This window comes from Emydura macquarii, unplaced genomic scaffold (assembly GCF_026122565.2).
Source record: "Emydura macquarii macquarii isolate MOO-44397 ecotype Brisbane River unplaced genomic scaffold, CSIRO-AGI_Emac_v2 contig_1253, whole genome shotgun sequence".
NCBI classification, from domain to species: Eukaryota; Metazoa; Chordata; order Testudines; family Chelidae; genus Emydura; species Emydura macquarii.
Genome location: NW_027131390.1, coordinates 73,283,972 through 73,306,043, shown reverse-complemented (window position 1 = coordinate 73,306,043; position 22,072 = coordinate 73,283,972). Strand labels below are relative to the sequence as shown.

The window sequence follows — 22,072 nt, the reverse complement described above, 5'->3', positions numbered from 1 at the left end:
CTTGCTTTGTACTATGTTATTTATATCAATATTTAGTCCATTTTTTATGGCATCCCATGCTCACAAATTCTTCCTCTTTTTAAGATTCTGTTGACGTAATGGCTCTCTGTGTCAAGGTTTCCCATTACATAATGTTTTGTTTGAATTAAATTAAGATTGCTCATAAGACTCAGAATTCTTGACCCCAAAGGAAGAAAGGGCAGTTTCTAACGACTTTTTTTTGCATAGCAAAATTATAGTATAAGACACCCAAACACAATAGCAAATTAGTTCCCTACACCTTCCTCCATAAATAGAATGCAAACTCCACCACAGACATGTAACACAGTTAGTCCTGTGAATGGAGCTCCTGTTTAGCTTTTTAAGCAACAGTGTAAGAAATATCTGGTAGTTCCATCCAAAAGAAGCTGTTCTTCTGAACCTGCTAGTGCTGGGACTCCTGGTTTCCAAAAAGAGTTAATGCAAGACTATTTGGTTTGTTTAAAAAAATTCCTGATTCCTATATCACATTTAGTTTCCTGTAACAATTTTTATCCCTAACAGAGTGGCTAGAATGAAGTCATAAAGTGTAAAGAAAGTCACTTCAACAGTTATATATCATGTGCTCTTCATCCAAAAACACTGAATAGAAAATATAAATACAAATGGCAATCTCACACAGAAAGCTCGGATTTTATTTATCAGGTTGATTTGCATAGAAATGAGTTTCAGTGGTCATCTTTGTCACAATCTAAGACTTGGTGATGACATACAGATAGTTTAAGGTGTGCACATTTAAAATGCTATGTCATTAAATCAAACACACTAAATCCTAAACACAGTCAGTCAATGGTCCTCTAATACACTTGCACGGCCCCACTGAAGTTAACTGGATTGTACAGATATAACAGAGGAAATACATTGGTCCAATGACTGTAAACATGTGGGGTAAATGCGCTGAATTTCCAAATGCATTTATACCAAAGATTGATTTGCAATTAGCGAACTCCTATTCATACCCCAAATAAAGGCCTGATCCATCAGTCTTCCCATACATATAACTCCCTTTGAAATTAGTGGATCAAGCACATTACAACTGCAAGTCTTAGCTCATATACTGTATCACACTATAAGCATTGTTTTGTATTTTACATTAAACATTAAAGCATAACATCTAAAATTTTTTATAAAAAGGCAATACACTGTAATTGCTATTTTGACATAAAAAGTTTGTTAAAATATAGTAAGGCACCATTGGATTAACCAGTTTTGTTTCATGCTTATCTTTTAAAAACATTTTGTGCATAGTGAAATAAATATTTTAATACTGATCTTATTGTAAATATGTACTTGTATACAAAATTATATAAGGAATGTTACAACGATGCATCGTTTTTTGAATATATTTGGTGAATTTTACAATAAAAGATATACATTTATTACTATCTGAGGGGAAAATGACTACTTTCATTTCTCTGAAAGGTGTTTTATGGATGCTTAGCATATACATATTGAAAAAATTTCTAATCATAAAGAAAGTGCTAAGAAGCAGACAATTCCAAACAGACAGATCAGATTTCTTTGCTTCACTCACTGAAGCCCACATCACAGTTTAAAATTAGATTTACACTAATTTGTTAAGGCTTTGGATATGATGATAGAAAAATTCTGCTCAAGTGAATTGTAGAGTAATTGGATGGCACAGTCTGCTACATGAATGAAATGCAGCATTTTCATTGACACAGCCAAAGCAAAACTGCCTTGCTGTACTGCAGGTAAGTTACAAAAATGTGTAACTTCTGGAATTGCTCTCAGTTGTTACACTGCATAACTATTCATATTTTATTAAGAATTTGGCAGGGTGATGCATTAAAATATTGTATTCTCATGTCCCTGATGTCATTCCTCAGAAAGTTGTAAGTGCTTCAGTTTAACAGCATGAATACAATAATTTATCCTATAAATATCACTAGATCTTTTAAATCTTCTTTGGACTTTAGACTCACACAATAGGGTGTCAAATACAGACTTTCAATATTCGTAGCCTGTATGTTTTTTGGTTTTTTTAAGTGCCATTCTTACAAGTGATGTTAGTACATTTACAGATCAAATGTGCTTGATCCAAAGATGCATTTCACACATGGAGCTTCTTCTGAAATCTGTGCAAGAAGCTCACATGGCTCTGACCCTGCCGCTGAGTGTATGTGCTGGTGGGCAGATTTCAATGTAGGGTCAGGTCTGTGGAACATCTTAGAATCAGGCCCTTAGGTAACAAAGTGTCAAACAAAATGCGTATTTTATCAAATACTATTCTAGGTAAAAAAATCCAAACATGACTCTGTAAACATATTGGAAAGGCAGAGCTATATTTACCATGTGCAAATCCTATCCTGTCTTATGATCTTCAATGAGATTGCATAGATTATAAGGCAGGGTGGGATCTGGCACTACATTGTCACATAAAGGAGAAGGTCCCACTGTACACATTTCTCTAGGTTAAATGTTCATTTTGAAGAGTCTCTTCTACCAAACCCTCCAGATGTTCAAGTGCTGGCCTCAGAAGTCTCATACTGTAACTCAGCTCACAGAGTTGAATCAAGAATCATGTTTTCCACCTTTGGGGTGCCAGCATTTTACCCAGTATATTTCTAACTTCCATGGCTTTCTTCCTCTGATTTAATGAGCAACACAGTACGAAACATGTCCACCAGTAAGGACTTCCTGTGGACTCCAGTGAGCACGTCAAGAGAGTCAGAGATTGGTGGGGAGGTGACGGAGAGTCATTCTTCAAAGCTAACTTTCAGAAGTCCAACTAACAGAGATACATTCATCAGCCATGTTCAAATCCAGAATCAAAGTCTTCCTATGATTTCCAATGGCTTTTTCCATTTATTTATATCAGTTTATAAAATGCACTAATCAAACACTCTTTGCTCACGTACAGTATTTAAAGGCAGTTCTGCAATCTCATCAATCACCACAATGCCTAAAAAAACTTTGCTTTTTCCTAATAAGAGAATTTCCTTCAGATCCCTCCTGCTACCCTCTCAAACAAAAGTTTGAGCACAGGTAGGCCATGCAGCAAGCTCAGAAGGTCAATACACTCCACCTCTATTGAACCAGGATGGGCAGCAATTTCTAGAATTTATGACTCTCACTAGAAAATGCCCTTCCACCAGACCCCTCCTGTTTAAATGGGAGGGCTGTTCACTCAAGCATTCAGTTGATCTCAATTGCCAGGTAATAACACAAGAGATGCACTTTTTTGAGCAGCCAAACCATTCAGAGCTTCGTAAGTCAAAGACCCCTTGAATTATATACCCAGAAAACAAATGGAAAGCCAATGCAGTCTGTGGAGCACAGATGTTAGAGGCTTCACAGAAGGATCATACAAGTAAGGGGGATGCATTTTGTACTAGCTGTAGTTTCTGAGTAGTCTTCAGGTGTAGACCTACATAAAGAGCATTACAGTAATCCAATTTTGAGGACATGGATAACTGTGGTGTGATCCAAATCCAAATGGAAAGGATCAGTAGAGTCTAACAGCACAAGACTATTACAAAAACAAGGGACCCGGGCCATACCGGACACTGTATTACCTGGCTGAATTCTGATTTTTTTTCTTTTTTTTGAGGATTCTCCTGCATGTCATGGCAGCCTTTGCTCTGGACAATGAAGGCTGGAGATAGCTTCTACTGGAGCCCAATCGTGGTGGGGTGTCAGAAAACAATGAAGCTGTCTCCCTCAGCGGAAGACTGTGCAATTTGTAGCATAAATATACATTTCTGACTGGCTAAACTGCGGTCAAAGGAGTTTGAGTTGAGCTATTAACTTACAAACTCACAAAGTTGGGCAGTAGATTGTGGAAGCACGATAGGGCATTGAGGCATGAACAAAAAAATCCAAGGGAATCTCATCTGTGTGGTGTCCCTGGTGAGTAGTTTTCAGGCAGAAAGCAGTAAACTATTGGACTTCATAGTTCAAATGTTACAACTATTGCACCCAAAACTGGTCAGCGGGCTTGAATTTAATGGCAAAATGTCCGTTGAGATTACTGGGAACAGGACTGGACCCAGTAAGAATATGTATATTTTTATAGATGGTCCCCAAAATGCCTTTCATGATAGCCTGCAATATAAGCAAGTAAAATCTATAGTTTTAAGCAACTATGGTCCATAAACTGTACCTTACTTCTCTAATATATACTCAGAGATTACCCCTAATCACAAGCCAAAAGTGGAAATAAAGCAGAAGAGTCAACTTTCCAATGATGTGGACAGGAGAAGTAATTCAAGAGAAATTTAAAAACAGCAGTCACCCTGAGAAGGGCTGGAAACCCACTTCACCTTGGGATAGGTGGAAGTGGTGGGACACCTCTTTCCCTTCGGCCAGAGCTGCCTAGAAACGAAAGAAAGAGATAGCTGTGTTCATCATGATATACTCCTTTTACACATAAGCGCATAACCAAGCTCCTCATGAAAAGATTTGTGAAGAACTACTCATTTTAAGCACCTGTACTATCCATTTTATGAGCAGCTTTGTGTAGGTTTTTTTGGATGGTTTATTTACTAAGGTTTTAAGTAACTATTTAATACCCACAAATGCCTGGAAAGTGTGTGGTTTTTCTGCCTTTCTTTCCTCCTCTTGAGACATGTCTGTAACTCTTGTTAGCATTAATAAGTTTCCAGTTATACAAGGGCATTAAGTCATACTGTGAATTTAAAAAAAATGCAAATTGTAATAAAAACACTGAAGTTCTACAGTTTAAGTGTGATAAAATTTCAAAGCACCATTCCCCCCCCCCGCAAGAAAATTTTCCTCCAAATACTAAGCAAATTAAATTTGAGAAATATATACAGGTCCCTCCCACTAGTTTAAGAACAAAAAGTAACACAAGTTTCCTAGGACTTTATCCTGCAAAACATCCTTTCAGTGTTTCCTCCATGGAGTAGGTGCAGGATCAGGCCCTTAAGCTTTATCAATCTTAGAAACTTAAGAGGATTTTGGGTTCTCCCATTTTTCCCCCAAAGAGATTTTACCTATTTTTGTGTCCATAGAGTCTATTATTAGCAACAGAAGAGGGCCTTGCACAGGGAACACCTACACTATTCGTATAGATGAGAACTCAACCATTAATTTATTCAAGCCAACAACAACAAAAATATTGGTAGATCTATTAGGTCCAATTCTGCCCTCAAATACACCTTTACAATCCCAATGGGAGTTGTGTTTGCATATCTAAAGACAGAACTATGAGTTTTTAGGTTGGATGGTTTGTTTAGTCAATAGCTAACACAAAACGGGTGGTGGTAATTAAGCAGAGAAATTAGTAAACTCAGTCTATTAAGGGAAAGCAGAAATGTACAGATGCAAATTGTTCCCAGTTCTAAATATTCCTAACTGCTATTCAAAACAGTATCCTCCACCACACTGTGCAGGTTCTTTCACCACATCCATCACTAGGCCCGCTAGTAAAGCCTTACTCATTATCGCTCAAAATTAACAATATTTGGCAAAAAAAACTTACCTCTGCTTTCATTCCTTGACAGTTTACTGGGGTAACTTTTGTTCATTGGTACATATGGCTCTGGAGGCGGGAGGTCAGATATAGGATGGAAGGAAAATCTGCTTTCCCACTCATCTGGGGAAAAAACATTTTTTTAAATTTTCCTATAACAATCCATAATAAAGAGGTGTGTAGTATTGATATTCTTAAATATTATGTATTGCAGTACCTTCTAGGAGCCCCAGTTGTAGATCAGAACCCCATTGTGCTAGATGCTATACAAACACAGAATGAAAAGGTGGCCCAAATTAGCCTGAATTCATTCATTGATTTATGTCACTGCACCTGCCTTGACTTATGGTTTACAATGCTCTATAAAAAAATAAAAACTAAGAAAAATCATCAAACAAGAGGCTATTGAAGTGTTCTAGTGACTGAAGTGCAACAAGCTAATAGTGTGAATCAGAACTTTTTATGAAGATGCAGCATGTTCCACCTATATTACCTTTTGTTCAGAAGAAGCTAGTCCCCAGGGTTGAGATTCAGTGCCCAAAGAGATGGTGGCTTCAAGCCATGGCATAGATAGGCTGCCTAAGCTAAGTTATGATAGTTTCCCTGGACTGTCCTACAGGCTGCAGTGCTGCCTGGAATCTCTGCAGTGCTGTGTGTGTGGGGCCCCTCCTGCCCTGTCCCACACTGTCATGGCCCTTATGCAATGGCTTGCGAGGGGTCACCAAAAAAAAGAACAATTAATAGCACTGTGAGAAAATGCATGATCAAGGAGAAATGTGCATCTTTTGTAAAATGTGTGAAAATATAGCGAAATGTATCAGTATTTCTTCACCCTCTAAAGTCCCACGTTTCCCTGACCCCTCTTTTATTGTAGAGGATTCCAATAACATATTAATAGTAAATCAAAATCATGGGAAAAAATAGCCTGTGCCATATTACACTGTTCTGTATCCGAATGCAGATGCTTAAGGGGCAGAATAAGGTTACACAGGCAACTTTGGTTTTCTCATTTCCAGACTTGAGTGTTTCAACATTTTGCAACCGTAACACTCTGGTAATGCAATTTTTTGTATGAAGTTATCCAGCTTTGACCTGAGTAAACTTTACCAGCAGTTGACCACATGATTGAATATTTTGGGGCCCAATTTTGCATTCCTGATACAAGCAAGCCTCCCCTTGATTTCAATTGGAGTTCTGCTTGTGTAGGAACTGTGTAGGTTCTGATTCTTAAAGATGACTAGCACAGAAAAAAATAGTAGTTGCGTCCAGTTTTCCCTTTTATGATGTATAAAGGAAGCTCAGAAGGATTATTTTCAAGTCTTATTTTCTTTTTGCTTTTTACCTTAGAAATATCAGGAATGTCAAGTCTGGTCTTTCCTGATTTTGTTGGGAGACTCAGATGTATATTTTGTGAGCGCCCGCCTTAATTGAATGGAAAGGACTGATTAATCTTTAACACAGATATCCTTTATCCCAACTGTTTAATAGGCAATCTAAGTGTTTGCAAAAAGAAAAAACCCAAAGTTTGAAACATTTTGACTAAAGATCCCTTTCCTTCTGTCCTGCTCAGCTTTTCATTTTGTCTCCTTTGCTGTCATAATCCCACTACTTCAGTCATCCAAAGAGTTTCAGGGCAGAGAAGACCTGAATTTTTAACATAGAAAAAAGAAATCTTTCAGGCCTTCTTTATATATCATAAAAGAAGCAAAGACTGGCACAAACATGTTTCCTTTTTTCAGGTTACCTTTGAAGGGTTATTTGTGAGGTACAAGACTTGCTGAAGTCCCACTGGCATGCTGGTATGTTCATGTCAGTATTGTTATCTTTGCACTTCTGTTTTCCACATTCAAATATCTAGATAACTCCATATGGCAGGCCTGAATTAGACTCAAGTTACACCTGTGTCAGTCAGGAATAACTCCTGTGTAAAACTGGTGAGAGTTCAGAATCAGACCCAAAGCAACTGTGAAATATCTCATTTAATGTTTGGGGGTCAAATGCGGATAACTTTACTTAGGCAAAACTTCAGAGTGAGGAGAGAGTGTGATATGTTGAAAAATGTCTGGAACACATCTCACCTTCACATGACGAGTCCTGGAAGCCATTTCTGATTGTTGATGATGGTGGAGGAGGTGGTGGAGGAGCTCCGGAAGAAATTCTATCAGGAGGAAGTGGAGGCCTTGATCCACCTCTCTGGTTTTCTAATCCTGCCCTGGAAGGCAGCTGTGGAGTAGCAGGCAATGCCCGTGAAGTGCTACCATTTCTGTTTACAGGGGGAGGAGGTGGAAGGGGTCCTGAATCAAGACAGAGAAACAAATAATCAATCTATTGTACCATAAAACCTACTATTATTCTATTAGTTCTAAGCATTCAGAGTCTTGCATCACTCTGAAGGGATTGTCCTTGGCTGTCAAATAGAACGCTAGCTTTGATGGACTCCAAAAGCAATGGGGAGGGCTTGTTTGCCTCCTTCAGCCATAGGGAGAGATCATAGCGATAGTCTTTGACATCTCTTTCCTGATCCGCCCTCCCCGGGGGTGTGGCTGATTTGCACAGAGCGCAGGTTCAAGGGGTATGTTTATACATAAAGGTGGCTTAAATTTCACCTTTCCACTCCCCTTGTCTAGCATAGCCTCTGTGCAGGGCTGGTCTCTTTGTTCCATGTTAATGCAGCCTACAGCTACTCTAACTAGTGCTGGCTGTGAATGGTCACAAAGGGCTCAGCATCAGTGTAACACAGGGTTCTGGGCATATCCCATTTCCTTCAGCCACACCCTCTTACAGCACTGGGACGGGAAGTGGTGTAAAAGCTCTCTGATATAAGAACATTAGAGCAGCCATACTGGGTCAGACCAATGGTCCATCTAGTCCAGTATCCTGCCTCCAACAGTGGCCAGTATCACAGCTTCAGGGAGAGTATACAGAACAGGGTAATTTTTGAGTGATCCACCAGTTTTCCACACCTGGCTTCTGACAGTCAGAGGTTTAGGGTTTGCCCTGATCATCTTGGCTAATAGCCATTGATGGACTTATCCTCCATAAGCTTATCTAGTTCTTTTTTGAACCCAGTTATACTTTTGGCCATCACAACATCCCATGGCAATGAGGTTAATTATGAATTGTGTGAAAAAGTACTTCCTCTTCTTTGTATTAAAACTTGCTGCCTATTAATTTCATCAAGTGATGCCTGATTGTGGTATTGCTGGAAAGGGTAAATAACACTTCTCTATTCATTTTCCATACCATTCATGATTTTATAAACTTCTATCATATCTCCCCTTAGTCGTCTCTTTTCAAGCTGACCAACCCTAATCTTTTTAGTCTCTCCTCATATGGAAGCTATTCCATAACCTTGATCATCTCTGTTGCCTTTCGCTGACCCTTTTCCAGTTCCACTATATCCTTTTTGAGATAGGGCAACCAGAACTGGACACCGTAGTGAAGGTGTGGTCGCACCATAGCTTTATATTCCAGTATTATGATATTTTTCTATCATATTTTCTATCCCCTTCCTAATAGTTCCTAACATTCTATTAGCCTTTTTGACTGCTGCTGCACACCAAGCAGAAGTTTCCAGAGAACAATCTATAGAGACTCCAAGATCTCTTTCTTGGGTGGTAACAGCTAATTTAGAATCCATCATTATATAGGTATAGTTGCACATTGGAAAAAAGAATACTTTGCACTTATCAATGTAGAGTTTTATCTGCCACTTTGTTGCCCAGTCACCGAGCTTTGTGAGATTCCCCTGTAACTCTTCAGTCAGCTTTGGACTTAGAACTATCTTGAATAATTTTGTATAGTCAGAATGTTGGCACTTCACTGTTCACGCCCTTTCCCATAATGAACATGTTGAATAGCACAGGTCCCTGTATGAATCCCTGGGGGACCAGGCTGATTACCCCACTCCCTTGTGAAAACTGACCATTTATTCCTACCCTTTGTTTCCTGTCTTTTAAGCAGTTACTGATCCATGAGAGAACCTTACTTTCTTACCCCATGACTGCTGAGTTTCCTTAAGAGCCTTTGGTGAGTGAGCCTGTCCAAGACCTTTTGGAAATCCAAATACATCACATAGACTGGATCACCTTAATCCACATGTTTATTGACACTGTGTAATAATTCTAATAGACTGCTAAGGCATAACTTCCCTTTACAAAAGTCATGTTGACTCTTCTCCAACATACTGTGTTTATATACGTGTCTGGTAATTCTGTTTTTTTAACATAAACCTCAACCAATTTGCATGGTACTGAAGTTAGGCGTACCAGCCTGTACTTGTTAGAATCGCTTCTGGAGCCTTTTAAAAAAAACCCAAACAAACAAAAAACCCCAAACTGACACTGCATTAGCTATACACCAGAGGCTGATTTAAGAGATAGGTTACATACCACCATTAGTAGTTCTGTAATTTCATATTTGAGTTCCTTCAGAACTCTGAGGGTAAATCATCTGGTCCTGATGACTTATTTCTGTTTAATTTATCAATTTGTTCTAATACCTCTCCTCCTAACACATCAATGTGGGACAATACTTCAGATTTGTCATCTAAAAAGAATAGTTCTGATGTGGGGATCTTTCCTATATCCTCTGCAGTGAAGACCAAAGCAAATTATTCATTTAGCTTCTCTGCAATATCCTTGTCTTCCTTGAGTGTGCCTTTAACCCCCCTTATTGTCCTTATCGGCTCCACTGCCTGTTTGGCAAGCTTCCTGTTTGTGATGTACTTAAAAATTCTATTAGTTTTTGCATCTTTAGCAAGTTGCTTCTCAAATTCTTTCTTGGCTTGCCTTATTATACTTTTAAAAACGTTACCTGCCAGAATTTATGATCCTTCCTATTATCCTTACCAGGATGTGACTTCCAAATTTTAAAGGTTGCCTTTTTGTCTCTAATGACCTCCATCATTCTGCTGTTTAGTCATGGTGGCATTGTTTTGGTCCTTTTATTGTCTTTTCTAATTTGGGGTATACATTTAGTCTGAACTTCTGTTATGGGGTTTCTAAATAGGCCCTCAGCGAGGATCCTCATTGCACTGGCATGACTCATTCTTGGTGTTAGGACCAGATTCTGCCAGTGGCATGTTATAAAGGAGAATTCAGCCCAATAATGGCAAAGTTAAGCAGTGTGGCATCAGTAATCTCTCTTTACATAAATATTTGCTGCCTGCCATGTTCTGCTGTGGTTGCAGTACATGAGACCTCACACACAGATTTTAACATTTCCAATGTCAGTACATCTGTACAACTGTCATGGTAACATGCCTGGAGCCAGCATGAAAGATTTCCCACATAATGTGGGGCAATAAGGAGAATTTAATTTGTTGATTAAGTCATTTTTATTACACGTATTCCCTCATCTCAAAGAAATCTAGTTACATCTGTTACAGATCTATTACATCCATTAAAAAATGTATCAGCAGATACTGTGCCACTATCCAAAAACAAAACGTGTCACAAGAAATCCCATGTACTTTGTGGTTTACATTAGTATGCTACCACAGCTTGCATTCCTGGAATGGCGCTCCGTTAATGAAGGATTCATTTTAGTAACTTTAAGATAATGAGAGAAATTATTCTAACTAAAAACAGAGTAATACTAAAAGGATGTGGATTAAGAAGCAAACAAAGGTCCCCTCTACTTACTATATTATCAAGAATATTATTATTAACAATAAGTTTTGAATGTTAGCAATATAAGGCACAGGGCAAAGTATACTATGAAACATCATCATGGAAAGAATACTACTTTTTGTCTTGTTAGAAATCTGCATATGATAAATGACAATGTTTACTCAAATATAATGACATCTGTTTTGCTAACTACTGTAGTATACCTTTATTAAAATCATTTACATACTGCCATAAGTGTACACGATGTTTAACATGAATAGGGTCTGTTTCTGCAAAGATTTACTTGTGAACATTTCCACTGACTTAACCTGGATTACTCCCAGTAGTAAAGATTACTCATGTAATGGGACCCACGGCTAAAACAAGTTTATTGCACCACAGAATATAATGGTCAAACATACCATCTGTAATTGTTATTAACTATGATGGTAATAATGAATGTGTAAATACTACAGTATTCTTAATACTACTAAAAACATGACTTCAGTGAGACAGTGTTTGTCATCAGCCCAGCTGAAGAAAGGTAGTATCATGTGAAGTGGCAGCTACATGCCAGGTCTCTGCAAAAATAACTGCAAAACAAATTCAGGTCACGATAGTTAATCGAAATCTGAATAGTTATTTTCACAGATTTAACTGATGAAACCAGTCAGTCACTGTCTTTCAATGAAAGGAGGACTTCAATTTTTAAAATGGATTGGCATTTTGGTCTATGGCTTCAATTTATAGGGCAAACAAACAGCAAGGCATGTCAATCAATTTAAAGCTACAGCTCACTTTAGATTCTGAAAAGCATGAAGGAAATTAGTGTTATTGGAGGTAAATTCAGCTACGTCCCTGAAGCCATGTGGATAACAATTAGTTTAGTCATTAAAAGGATGGTCCGAAGAGCTGAAAAAATGCACACTGCCATACCTGATCTGCTCGGTGGATCTCTTACTGGAGGAGGTGGCCGCTCATTTGGAGGGGGAGGAAGAGGGCCAGAGCGACCTGACCCAGGCAAGCTGGGAGGAGAAAGACCAACTAGAGATAGATTCCTTTGTGGAAGACGTGGCATGTCGTCATTTCCACTGGAAATGGATTGAACTGGAGGTGGGCCAGGCCGGCTTGGAGGTGGGGGTGGAGCCTGTGAGACAGGGGATGGCCGAGGCATGGAAGGAATGGGAGGTTTACTGTTTTGAGGCGGCGGAGGTGGCAATGAACCTTCCCGGTTGAGGGGTAGCCTGTTTCCTGTTGAAGGTGGTGGTGGCGGTGGCGGCTTGTCATCTGTCGGCTTGCCAGGTGCAGGAGGAAGGGGAGGTCTGTTCAAGAAAGAAGGTGAGGAACTTGGAGTTGACTGGCGAATGGATCCTCCAAATCCTGTATTTCTGTTTCCTGGGAAAGATGGAGGGGTAGGCCCTGTGCTGATTTGCCTGTTTGCTCCTGGCACAGGAGGGGATGCTCTGTTGTGTAGACTTGATGGAATGGGTCGTGGAGTATTTGGCACTGGAGGAGGTCCTGTATCTGGTTTGGAACCAAAATCAGGTCTCGGAGGTGGCATTCGGTTTCTCTGTGGTTCGGGAGCAGCACTTCTTTGCCCCAAAGAAGGCCCTGGGAATCTCCCTACGGCACCTGGAGGTGAAAAAGGCTTGGCAGATGTTGTTCTTCCTCCTGGTGGCATCATGGGTGGTCTGTTTCCTACAGAATCTGGAAACACAAGAGAAGTAAATACTACTCACACCAGTGTAAACGGCTGGGCAATAGGCGAGAGAAGGTAAAACACATTGTGAGAACGAGCCAAATCTTGAAGTCTTTACTCGAATGCACTGCACTGGGAGTAAGGACTGACTAAAGTCTTCGGGATTTGTCCCCAGAAGAATACTCAGTAGGTAATTTAAATTCATTTGTAGCAACTGCTCCAAAGTTGCCATTATGTTCTGTCACAGCAGAACTGCATACAAAGGATCCTCAAGATAGACTAGATCTATTATGGACCATGGCTAATGATATAATAGGATTTACTATCAGGCTTCCCTGATGCAAATATTAACAGCAGGGAGGGAAGAAACTTTCCTTGGAAAAAATGGTGAAGAACAATTATTTAGGATTTTCAAGATGGAGGCAAAGGCATATTAACTTTCAATCAATATTTGATAGCTAGAATTCAGCAAAAGGAAGAGGATTTGAAAATAATCCAGAAAGTCACCCATTTCTCCGCGCTTCCACTCCCCATTTTTTATGGATTTTCTTGTGTTTCTCTGGATAAGGCAGTTTTACAGTTGAAGAAACACTGGCCTGTTATTCTGAGAACCTGTGGATTAAGAAGAGTTCCCAGCACAGGCTGTGCCACTATAGATAATACCAGCTCTGAAAGACTGTGTAGTGCAAACATGTGCTGAAAGATTAAGTTAGGCCTATCATGTGTACAGACCATTAATAGCATTCTAAGTACACACTTGTGACCATGACATCACCTCATGTCAATAATCACTAGGGCCCAATCCTCCTCAACAAATGCTGATTGGCAAATCCTCAGTTTTATAAGCCTTGCCAACACAAAATCTGCTTTGTTCCATGGGGCACAATGCACTCTGCAGCTCCTTCGAAAACCTGTGCAATGCAAAAGTGTGTATGCCCAGCTAATGCATGCTGCTGCTGTTAGCTAGAATAGCAGCTAGCTGGGATGTTCCCAACATAGCCTAATGGGTAAATTATGCCCCCCTTGGGGTTGATGTGCGCTCTCCAGTTTAGGAGGAGGTCTGTTTCCCTAGGGCTAAAGGGAGTTCTAGCTTGGAATCCTCTTGATACTACACTTTGAGGATGTACACAAACAGCAACAGACTGGATCTGGCCCTGATTACTGTACACCGCAGGTGAGGTCTCAATCCTTGATATTTTTATTTCTCAGTAATAGATTCCTTCCTTCCTCCCACCCTGGAAGGTAGGAATCTAACTTCTCCCCCAGAACATCCCTACATAACATAGCACTTACACACAAAGGCAAATTTAAGTCTGAAACTGCGTTTCTTCTGAGCTCCCTTCCTGTACCTAGCTACCCAAGAGATGATCTTACCTGCTACAGAGACTGAAATACTGAGGCACAAGAGTGAGCACTTGTCTTCTTTGGTGTTTACTGTGTGGCGAGAGTTTAAAGGTAACCCCTTAGTGGTATTTGAGGCTTTGTCTGCACTAGCACTTATTCCAGCAAAACTTTTGTTGCTCGGGGGTGTAAAAAAAAACCACCCCTGAGCGAAATAAGTTTTGCCAGAATAAGTGCTTCTGTGGACCGTGCTCTCCCGTCGACATAACGCAGCTACACAAACGCTCTCTAAGTGTAGACTAACCCTCAGTTGTATTTTGTTTATGTATGTCTAGAGGCATTGCCTGAGCCAAAGAACTCTTGCATTATTTTATTACTTTTGTTTTAATAAATTTATCATTTAGAAAGCTTTTAATACTCTTGACTGAATTCACAGATCTGGGAAATCCTCCTTACCGGAATCTCGATTCGCTGCAGATCTAAGCTTTGGCATTCCTGACTGAAACAGGCCTCCTAAGCCAGTTGGTCCACCTCCACCATAGCCACTGCCACCACTGCTACCTCCACCACCTCCGCCATAGCCACCGCCACTACTGCTGCTGCTGAAACCTCCACCACCACCACCAGATCCTTTGGGTTCTGTTAAAAGAAAAAAACAGAAATTTTAAGCATAACCAATATTTTTCCTAGCCCCTCTCTCTCCTTTTACCTGTCTTGGACTAAAGGATTATGAAGCAGGTACTGAGCAGAAGTTGGGACTAGAATAGGTTGGGGCTATGAGAATTCCAAGTGGTATTCAGCCACACATTCATGTCGGGTTTGCTTTTTCTCCATGCCTTTGGTCCCTAATCTTTCTCTACTTTCCACCTATAAGCAAGCCTAAAACTTGGGGGAAGAGGTGTCCCTCCTGGTGGTGGTCTGTCCAATTTGGAGGCCTGGAGCATGCATAAACCTCAGTCCCCAACAGGGCTGCTGCCACAAACACTTATTGAAACAAAGCCCTTCAGGGGATCAGTGATTTGTTTTTAAGCTAGTTTTGGGGGGGCCTAGGAATGGATTCACTGGATTTTAGCTTGTTTTTCCTACAGGCAGAAATGGTTATAATATAAAAATACTTTTCTCTACTGTGAATATGACAAATATTGTGAGACCATAACTGAAATGGCATGTGAAAGAATTTATCTAATTCTAAATAAAGGCAAAGGACTACTTTAGAACAGCATGGTGCAATGTACAGGGCACAGGATTGGGAATCAGGAGACCTGGGTTCTGTTCTCTGCTGTGTCACCGATACTATGCGACCTTAAGCGATCACTTCATTTCTCTGCTCTTCAATTTCCACTTTTTTTTTTTTTTTAAATAAGGGGAGAATGATATTTTCCCTCCTTTGGAAAGAGTTTTCAGGTCTGTGGATGAGACACACTATTCAATAGTTCCTCCCTTAAAGAGAAAAGATACATTTATTGGGAAATGCTCAACTGCACCCTTTACCTTTTTAGGTGCACCATGCCAAATTCAGCTCTGACTTGCTTAGGGTGTAAACCTCTGGAGAATTTCTGCTATGAGACTTTAGTCTATCATTTATTAATTTATGCAAACAAGAATATAGACCACATCATCTATGTTACTATTTAATCTACCTTTAATCCCCATTGATTGCCTTGCCACGATAGTTCTAATTCAGCACAGTAGTGAAACGCGTGCCTAGCTTTCAATGGGAATACCCACATGCTTAAAGTTAGGCACCTTGCTGAATGTGGCCTTAGATCTACTTGGCTTGTTTTTTCTAGTTCACTTTTAAGAGATTTCATTTCTTTCAGTGCTTCAGTGTTCTTCAGTCATCTTCCCATTAAAATTCAGGTTTAAAACATGCTGGGCTAGACCAGGCTGTATTGCTCTACACACCCATCTTGGACGTCTGGACTGGGTGCCTGTCAATGTGCTTCCCAGCAGCTAATCTGGCTGTGAAATGCTTTCTGTCACCAGGCAATGACCCTATGACCTTTTAAAATGATGGGCTTTAATTTTCTTGATCTTCTTTTCTGTTTCTCTCCTGCCTTCCCAGAGTTCTTGGTAATTAGGCTTTTCCAGACTCCTCTGCATCTGCCAAGTTGAGTTATGATGCATGGTAGTGGCTCAACTGGATGGAGAGCCTCCTCCGGCACAGGCAGCCCTGCATGCAGCTGAGTTGCTAGTGTTCTGATGAACTGTATCTGGCAGGTTGAGCAACAAAGCATTTCCATTCCCAACTGGAAAGAAGTACTAAGGCCTGGTCTACACTAGAGAGTTTTGTTGACAAAAGTCATCTTGTTGACAAAACAATCGAGTTGAGAGACAAGGTGGATGAGCCAATGTCTTTTATTGGATCAACTTCTGTTAGTGCGAGAGACAAGCTTCTTAGCTACACAGAGTTCTTCAGGTCTGGGACAGGTACTCAGAGCGTCACAACTAATTACAGGGTGGAACAGATTGTTTAGCATAAGTAGCTAACACATATCGTTAGCACATATTTATTCAAGGTGAAGCAAAGCGGCCTGTTAGTGCCTCTGCAATCAGACTAAAATGTCTAGCTAGGTAGCTGTAGAGTCATCCCAGCCATCATGGGTAATACGTATAACTGGCTTGGGGAGGCTAAACCTCCCCAAAGAGCTGCCAGCAGAAGCTCCCGCTCGGCCTCTGCCCCTGTGGTCTTGCCCTCATTCCGCCTCTTCTCCTGAGGCCCCATCCTTGCTCTGCTTCTTCCCCTGAGGTCCCCACTGGCCCATCACTCGTCCCTCTCGGCCCCATTGCCTATCACTTGCTCCTCTTGGCTCCTTACCTGGAGGCTGCTGGGTGTGCTGCTGATGCTGGAACAACTCAGCTAGGGCCAGCGACAGATGGAAGAGGGGGCGGAGCGGTGTGTACAGGTGATGTCACGGGAAGAGGCAGAATGGAGCAGGGCCTGGGGTAGAGCATGGGCGGGACCTCAGGAGGGAGGCGGGTGAGCAGGGGCGGGGCCTCAGGGTGAAGCCAGCCTCTCCCAAATGCAAGAGGCATGCGCCTCCTATGCCCAGCATGGTATGATTACAGCATCAGAGTGACACTTCCCAGGTGCAGCAGAGGTTCTAAGCTTTGGCTAAGATTTTGTTTAGAGATACTGGGGTCCATTCATAAGCAAGGACTGAACCCTGGCACTATCTCAACCCTGCATATGTTTTTGTCTTGTTGTGTAGAGCAGTGTTTCTCAGCCTTTTAAATAGCAAGTACCCCCTAACTTCTGAAAATATTAATAAGTACCCCAACACTCAATTTTCCACAGGATTTGATATTTACAAACTAATGTGAGCCATATGTTGGAAGAAGGGCTGAGTATATAAGGCCGTGATATGACAGATGTCGGATCTAGAGTGGGTAAGGTTACCACCTTTATACCAGGGGTGCACAACTCAAGTATGTACCTGGGCTAGAGGTGATGTTGGCCAAAGCTAGGAGGCTTTAAGCAGCATGCCGATGCTGGGGAATATAAAGCGCTGCACCAAATTTTATGCCATGGATTTGAGAGGAGGAAGGGGTGAGAGAGAGAGAGGGAAGGAAGGCGAGAGAGAAACAGGAAAAGAGGGTAACTGGTGAAACCTGGGTCTGTCATAGTTGTCAATTTCACTGCTCAGCTACAGCGGTGAAATTGACAAGTTTTCTGGGCACTGGGCTTTGAGGCAGGGAGGGGGGCTGCCACCTGGGCAAGTTGCAGGTGGCTGTTGCCTGGCTGCCAGCCCGGGAGGTGGGCGACTGCCACCCAATCCAAGCTGGGGCAGAGGAGGCTTCCGCGCCGGCTGGGACCCAGGTATGTGGGCAGATGGCTGCTGCCCGTCTTCAAGCCAGGGTGCTCGAGGGTGTCCCTCGGCTTAGAGCTGGGGCTTGGGTGGCTGCCACTCAGCTGCAAGGCCAGCTCGTGAGACGCAGGAGGCTGCCACCAGGCTCCCACCTGGGAGCTGGGACCCAGCGGGAAGCGGGGGGCTGCTGCCCGCCTCCCAGCTGGGAGATGTGACCAGGCAGGAAGCAGGGGGCTGCCGCTTGCTTCCCAGCTGGGAGCTGTGATACGGAGGGAAGCGGGCAGCTGCAGCCCGGCTTCCCGGGACTGTGGCGGTTGCCGCCCACCTCCCAGCTGGGAGCTGTGACTGGGCAGGAAGCGGGAGGCTGCCGCCCGCCTTCCCCAGAAGCCAGGGGCTGCCACACGCCTCCCATCTGGGAGCTGGGACCGGGTGGGAAGCGGGCTGCTGCCACCCGGCTTCCCCAGAAGTCGGCAGCTGCTGCCCGCCTCCCCTTCACTCTGGTTTTCCCCGAGTAACCCCTGCCTGTGTCTCGTGTACCCCCGGGGTACACGTACCACAGGTTGAGAAACTATGGTGTAGAGACTTTTAGTGCATTACAGAAAAACTGCAATGGGATTTAAAGAGCGTTTCCATACACTTGATCTAAAGTAAAACATTACTAAATAATTCAGGAGACATTTTTAAAATAAACTTGTAATAAACATTTAATACAAAATAATTAGATATTATCAGACTGATTATGTCTTCCAAGTATTATGACAGGAAGATCAGAGATTCAGGGAACAGTATATGTTTTTACCAGATATTTTTAGGCAAATTCAATATTTTTCTGGATCTTCTCTTTGGTTTAAGTCATTGTTTCCATTCATCTAATGCTGACCCCGGTTAGAGCCAAAGGGCCAGTGGTAGCTGTGTAATACAGATTGCTTCTAATACCAATGCATCTGAATACTCCTGAGCAAACACCAGCAGCTATCATACTCTTGTCCTGACATCAGCCTGGATTTCCTTTTGCAATTATTAAAACAACTGCCCATTTCATAGCAGTGAAGGATGCAGATATTTTTATATAGTGCTTTGAAATTAAGAACATTTTTCTATAGCCACCTAAAGAAGCACTTTAAAAAAAAATCACTGAAGTCTGCATTTAAAATAAGCATGTACTGCAAAACTTGAAAGCAATACACTTTTTTCCATTCCCCATCATTATACTTAGTTGGGCCAATTCCATTTTGCTATAGACTTACCAGAGTTAGCCCACAAATACACATTTTATAAAAAGTAATTGATATCTCAAGTGTTTTAAAACATGCATTAATATAGCAAATCCATATTTATGACCATTTTACAATACTCTATTTCGCCCGATCATCCTGCATCTCTTCACTTACTGATGATAAAGCTACTCTAATTCATTCATTAATTACATTAAAATAAACAATTGTACTTACTGTCTAGGACAGGGGCACTTCTATCATTAGTAACAGCCTTCTTTAGCTTTTTTCCTTTGTTAATATCAGATAAGAGAGCACTTCGTCCTGCTTGTTCATTCTTGTTTAAGGAAGGCTTTTCAGTATTTGCCTGCAAAGCGAAACACAGAAGTAAAATAAAACTGCAATGTTTTGCTTAAGTGTGGTGTGTAACTGATGCCTCCATTTTTAACCCAAAAGAGTTCCAATCTTTCCAAACATTTCTAAAGCCTCTCATGACCAAAGGAATGCACACGTTACTCATTCAGTCTGAATTTGTTGCATTAGGTTCCCCCTTTCTTTGATCTACTCCCTTGCAAAACTAATTTGTTTTGAGATTGTTTAATGACCATTGAAAGGGTTTCTTGACTTGTCAGCTCAGTAATATGGACGTTTCCCAGAAAATGGTGACAGCGACCAGAGAGACCTTGCAGGAGGCCTCTGTACCCTTTGTGTGGGGTGGCTTTCAGTGGCAGTGTAAAGGGGAAGTGGGGCAGGAGTAGATCAAGGTCACTGTTCATTGAATAGGAGGATCCAGTAGCCCAGTGGTTCTCAACCTTCTCCATAGGATGACCTCATGTTACAACAGAGAAAAAGAAGTTTCACGAACCCCCTCCCACCTAGCTAGAATGACAGAGAAGGTGGTCACCACCTCCTGAAACATGGCCATGACTCCCAGGCTGAGAAACCATTTATTAGACGAAGCCACCTGTGTGGAAGGTGCAGGGGGATGCATAGCAGGTATAGACAATAGTGCAGTCAGTGGGTAGTAGCGGCAGCATTGCTTGTGCTCCTGCAAGAAGTACGTTCTCCAGCCACCAAGGGAATCCCATACCCCAGTCCCAAATCCATGCTTTGTGCACAAAGGTCCAGAATTTGGCCCTTTAAATATGACACACATGGTACATTGCAACACCACATATTTTACATTTATATTGCAAGTGACTATTTCTAAGTTGAAACTTACCAGTGCAAGAGTTGGGGGAGGCGGAGGAGCGGGTGGGGGAGGGACAGGCATGGTCTACAGTGGAACTTTTCCTGATATTGCTACAAAACCTGTCAACAACAAAAAGGAGATAAGTAACAGATCTATAACCTTTGTGAATACTTTATCTCAACTGCTGAACCGCATGCTTAGCGGACAGATTTATCAGCAACATTTTCCAAGCAAAAATCAGTGTTAGAAGAGTATTTCGTATTTTAAACTTTGACAAGAAAAATTTGACAAGTATTGGCAGTGGTGAGGTACATAAACCGGGGGTCCACACGAGATTTCAGTGGCTTGCAATGATGGTAATTCCAGGTGAGATCAGGTAAAGATGTCTTGTTACCAGGTAATACCACAGTAACATATATGTATGCAGTGTGGGGATTTAGTTATGCACCTCCTGCTCAGGGGCCTCATTCTACACTACTCGCTCTGGTACCAGGGACTTTAGAATGTGCAATAATAAATCATGCTCAGGCAAAATGTCCATTGAATCCTATGATATTTCCTCCTGAGCAAGAAATGCAGGATAAGTCTCCGTGATTGTCACCCAGCTATATCCGCAAGCGTCACTTTGAAAACACACCCATGGTGAGGAGACCTTTTCAAGTCCTACTTTAAAAAGGCCGCCGTCCCCTGAGAGCCACTGAAATGATGGCGTTTGCAAGCACTGCTACATCTACAACTTGTATTTTATCAAGGGCTACAGCGTAACACTGGGCTTATCCCAGCCCTGAGTGAAGGCTGCATGTAGTTGTGCCACCCTAGGATGAATTACAGGGAAGAACTGTGCCTCTTCTGTGCTCCATATTTACCATAAGGGACTGTTCGGGCACCCCAGAAAGGATGTTACTCCATTTCTTCTTGGAAGCCCCTTACTCCCCCCCAGTGCACCTGGCCAGCTACTCTGGTTGTGAGTAGCATGCACAACCATGGCTCCTCCCACTCCCCACCGGCTTCCTTCACAACAGAGTATCAGGCAAGCAGCCCACTCTCCTCAAAACTCCACTGGCACTGCAATCTGGGCTGCCCTTACCTGGCCATGCAGGAGAAACCTTACTTCCATGCATGGCTGGGTAAGGGAGAGTCTAGCCCAAAGTGTTTGGGGGTCTGCAAGATGAAAAGCACCAAATAAATGCAAATTATTATTGTAACAGAAACCCAGACCTCACAGTACAACGTAGTTTAAAAAGAAACATCTCAGCTTGGTATATGAATAGACTGAGGGGATGAGGAAGAAAGAGATCTCCAAATACTGTGACAGCAAGTTACCAGTGACAGGCACAAATGACACTATTTCATGAATGTTTCTAGGGGTGAAAATTGAACAAAAACACCTGCATCCCAACTGTGTGAGAGCAAAGTACCCCTCTGCAGCCTATCCTAGGCTATGTCCATATTTGCGACAGTATGCACAGCATAGGCACTACGTGTGTAGCTACATGCCACAGTGAAAGGCAGCTGTGTCCACATTTGTCACTGTGGTATGTAGCTACATGCTGCACTGCCAGGCTCCAGCAGTGGGTGAAGAAGACTCCAGCAGCACCCTGCTGTCTCCTGCCTGCCAGAGCCTTTTACTGCAGCGAGGAAAGGCTCCAACAGCAGGGAGGCAGTGGGTCACTACACTGACAAAAACAGCAGTGTAGACATGGGTGGC

General features: G+C 41.9%; 1 protein-coding gene across 4 annotated transcripts in view; it reads right to left on the bottom strand.

The window, feature by feature from the left end:
- Positions 1 to 653: 653 nt before the first annotated feature.
- Positions 654 to 22,072, bottom strand: part of WIPF1 (WAS/WASL interacting protein family member 1) — an 80,782-nt gene continuing 59,363 nt past the window's right edge. For all 4 annotated transcript variants that reach the window (XM_067549210.1, XM_067549212.1, XM_067549211.1 and 1 more), the window contains 7 exons: positions 20,395 to 20,483; positions 19,410 to 19,539; positions 14,606 to 14,788; positions 12,046 to 12,816; positions 7,576 to 7,791; positions 5,507 to 5,620; positions 654 to 4,377 (listed from right to left, as the gene is read on the bottom strand). In XM_067549210.1, coding sequence (XP_067405311.1) covers positions 4,322 to 4,377; positions 5,507 to 5,620; positions 7,576 to 7,791; positions 12,046 to 12,816; positions 14,606 to 14,788; positions 19,410 to 19,539; positions 20,395 to 20,445 — 1,521 coding nt within the window. In that variant the 5' untranslated portion in view covers positions 20,446 to 20,483 and the 3' untranslated portion in view covers positions 654 to 4,321. The remainder of the gene's footprint in view (positions 4,378 to 5,506; positions 5,621 to 7,575; positions 7,792 to 12,045; positions 12,817 to 14,605; positions 14,789 to 19,409; positions 19,540 to 20,394; positions 20,484 to 22,072) is intronic.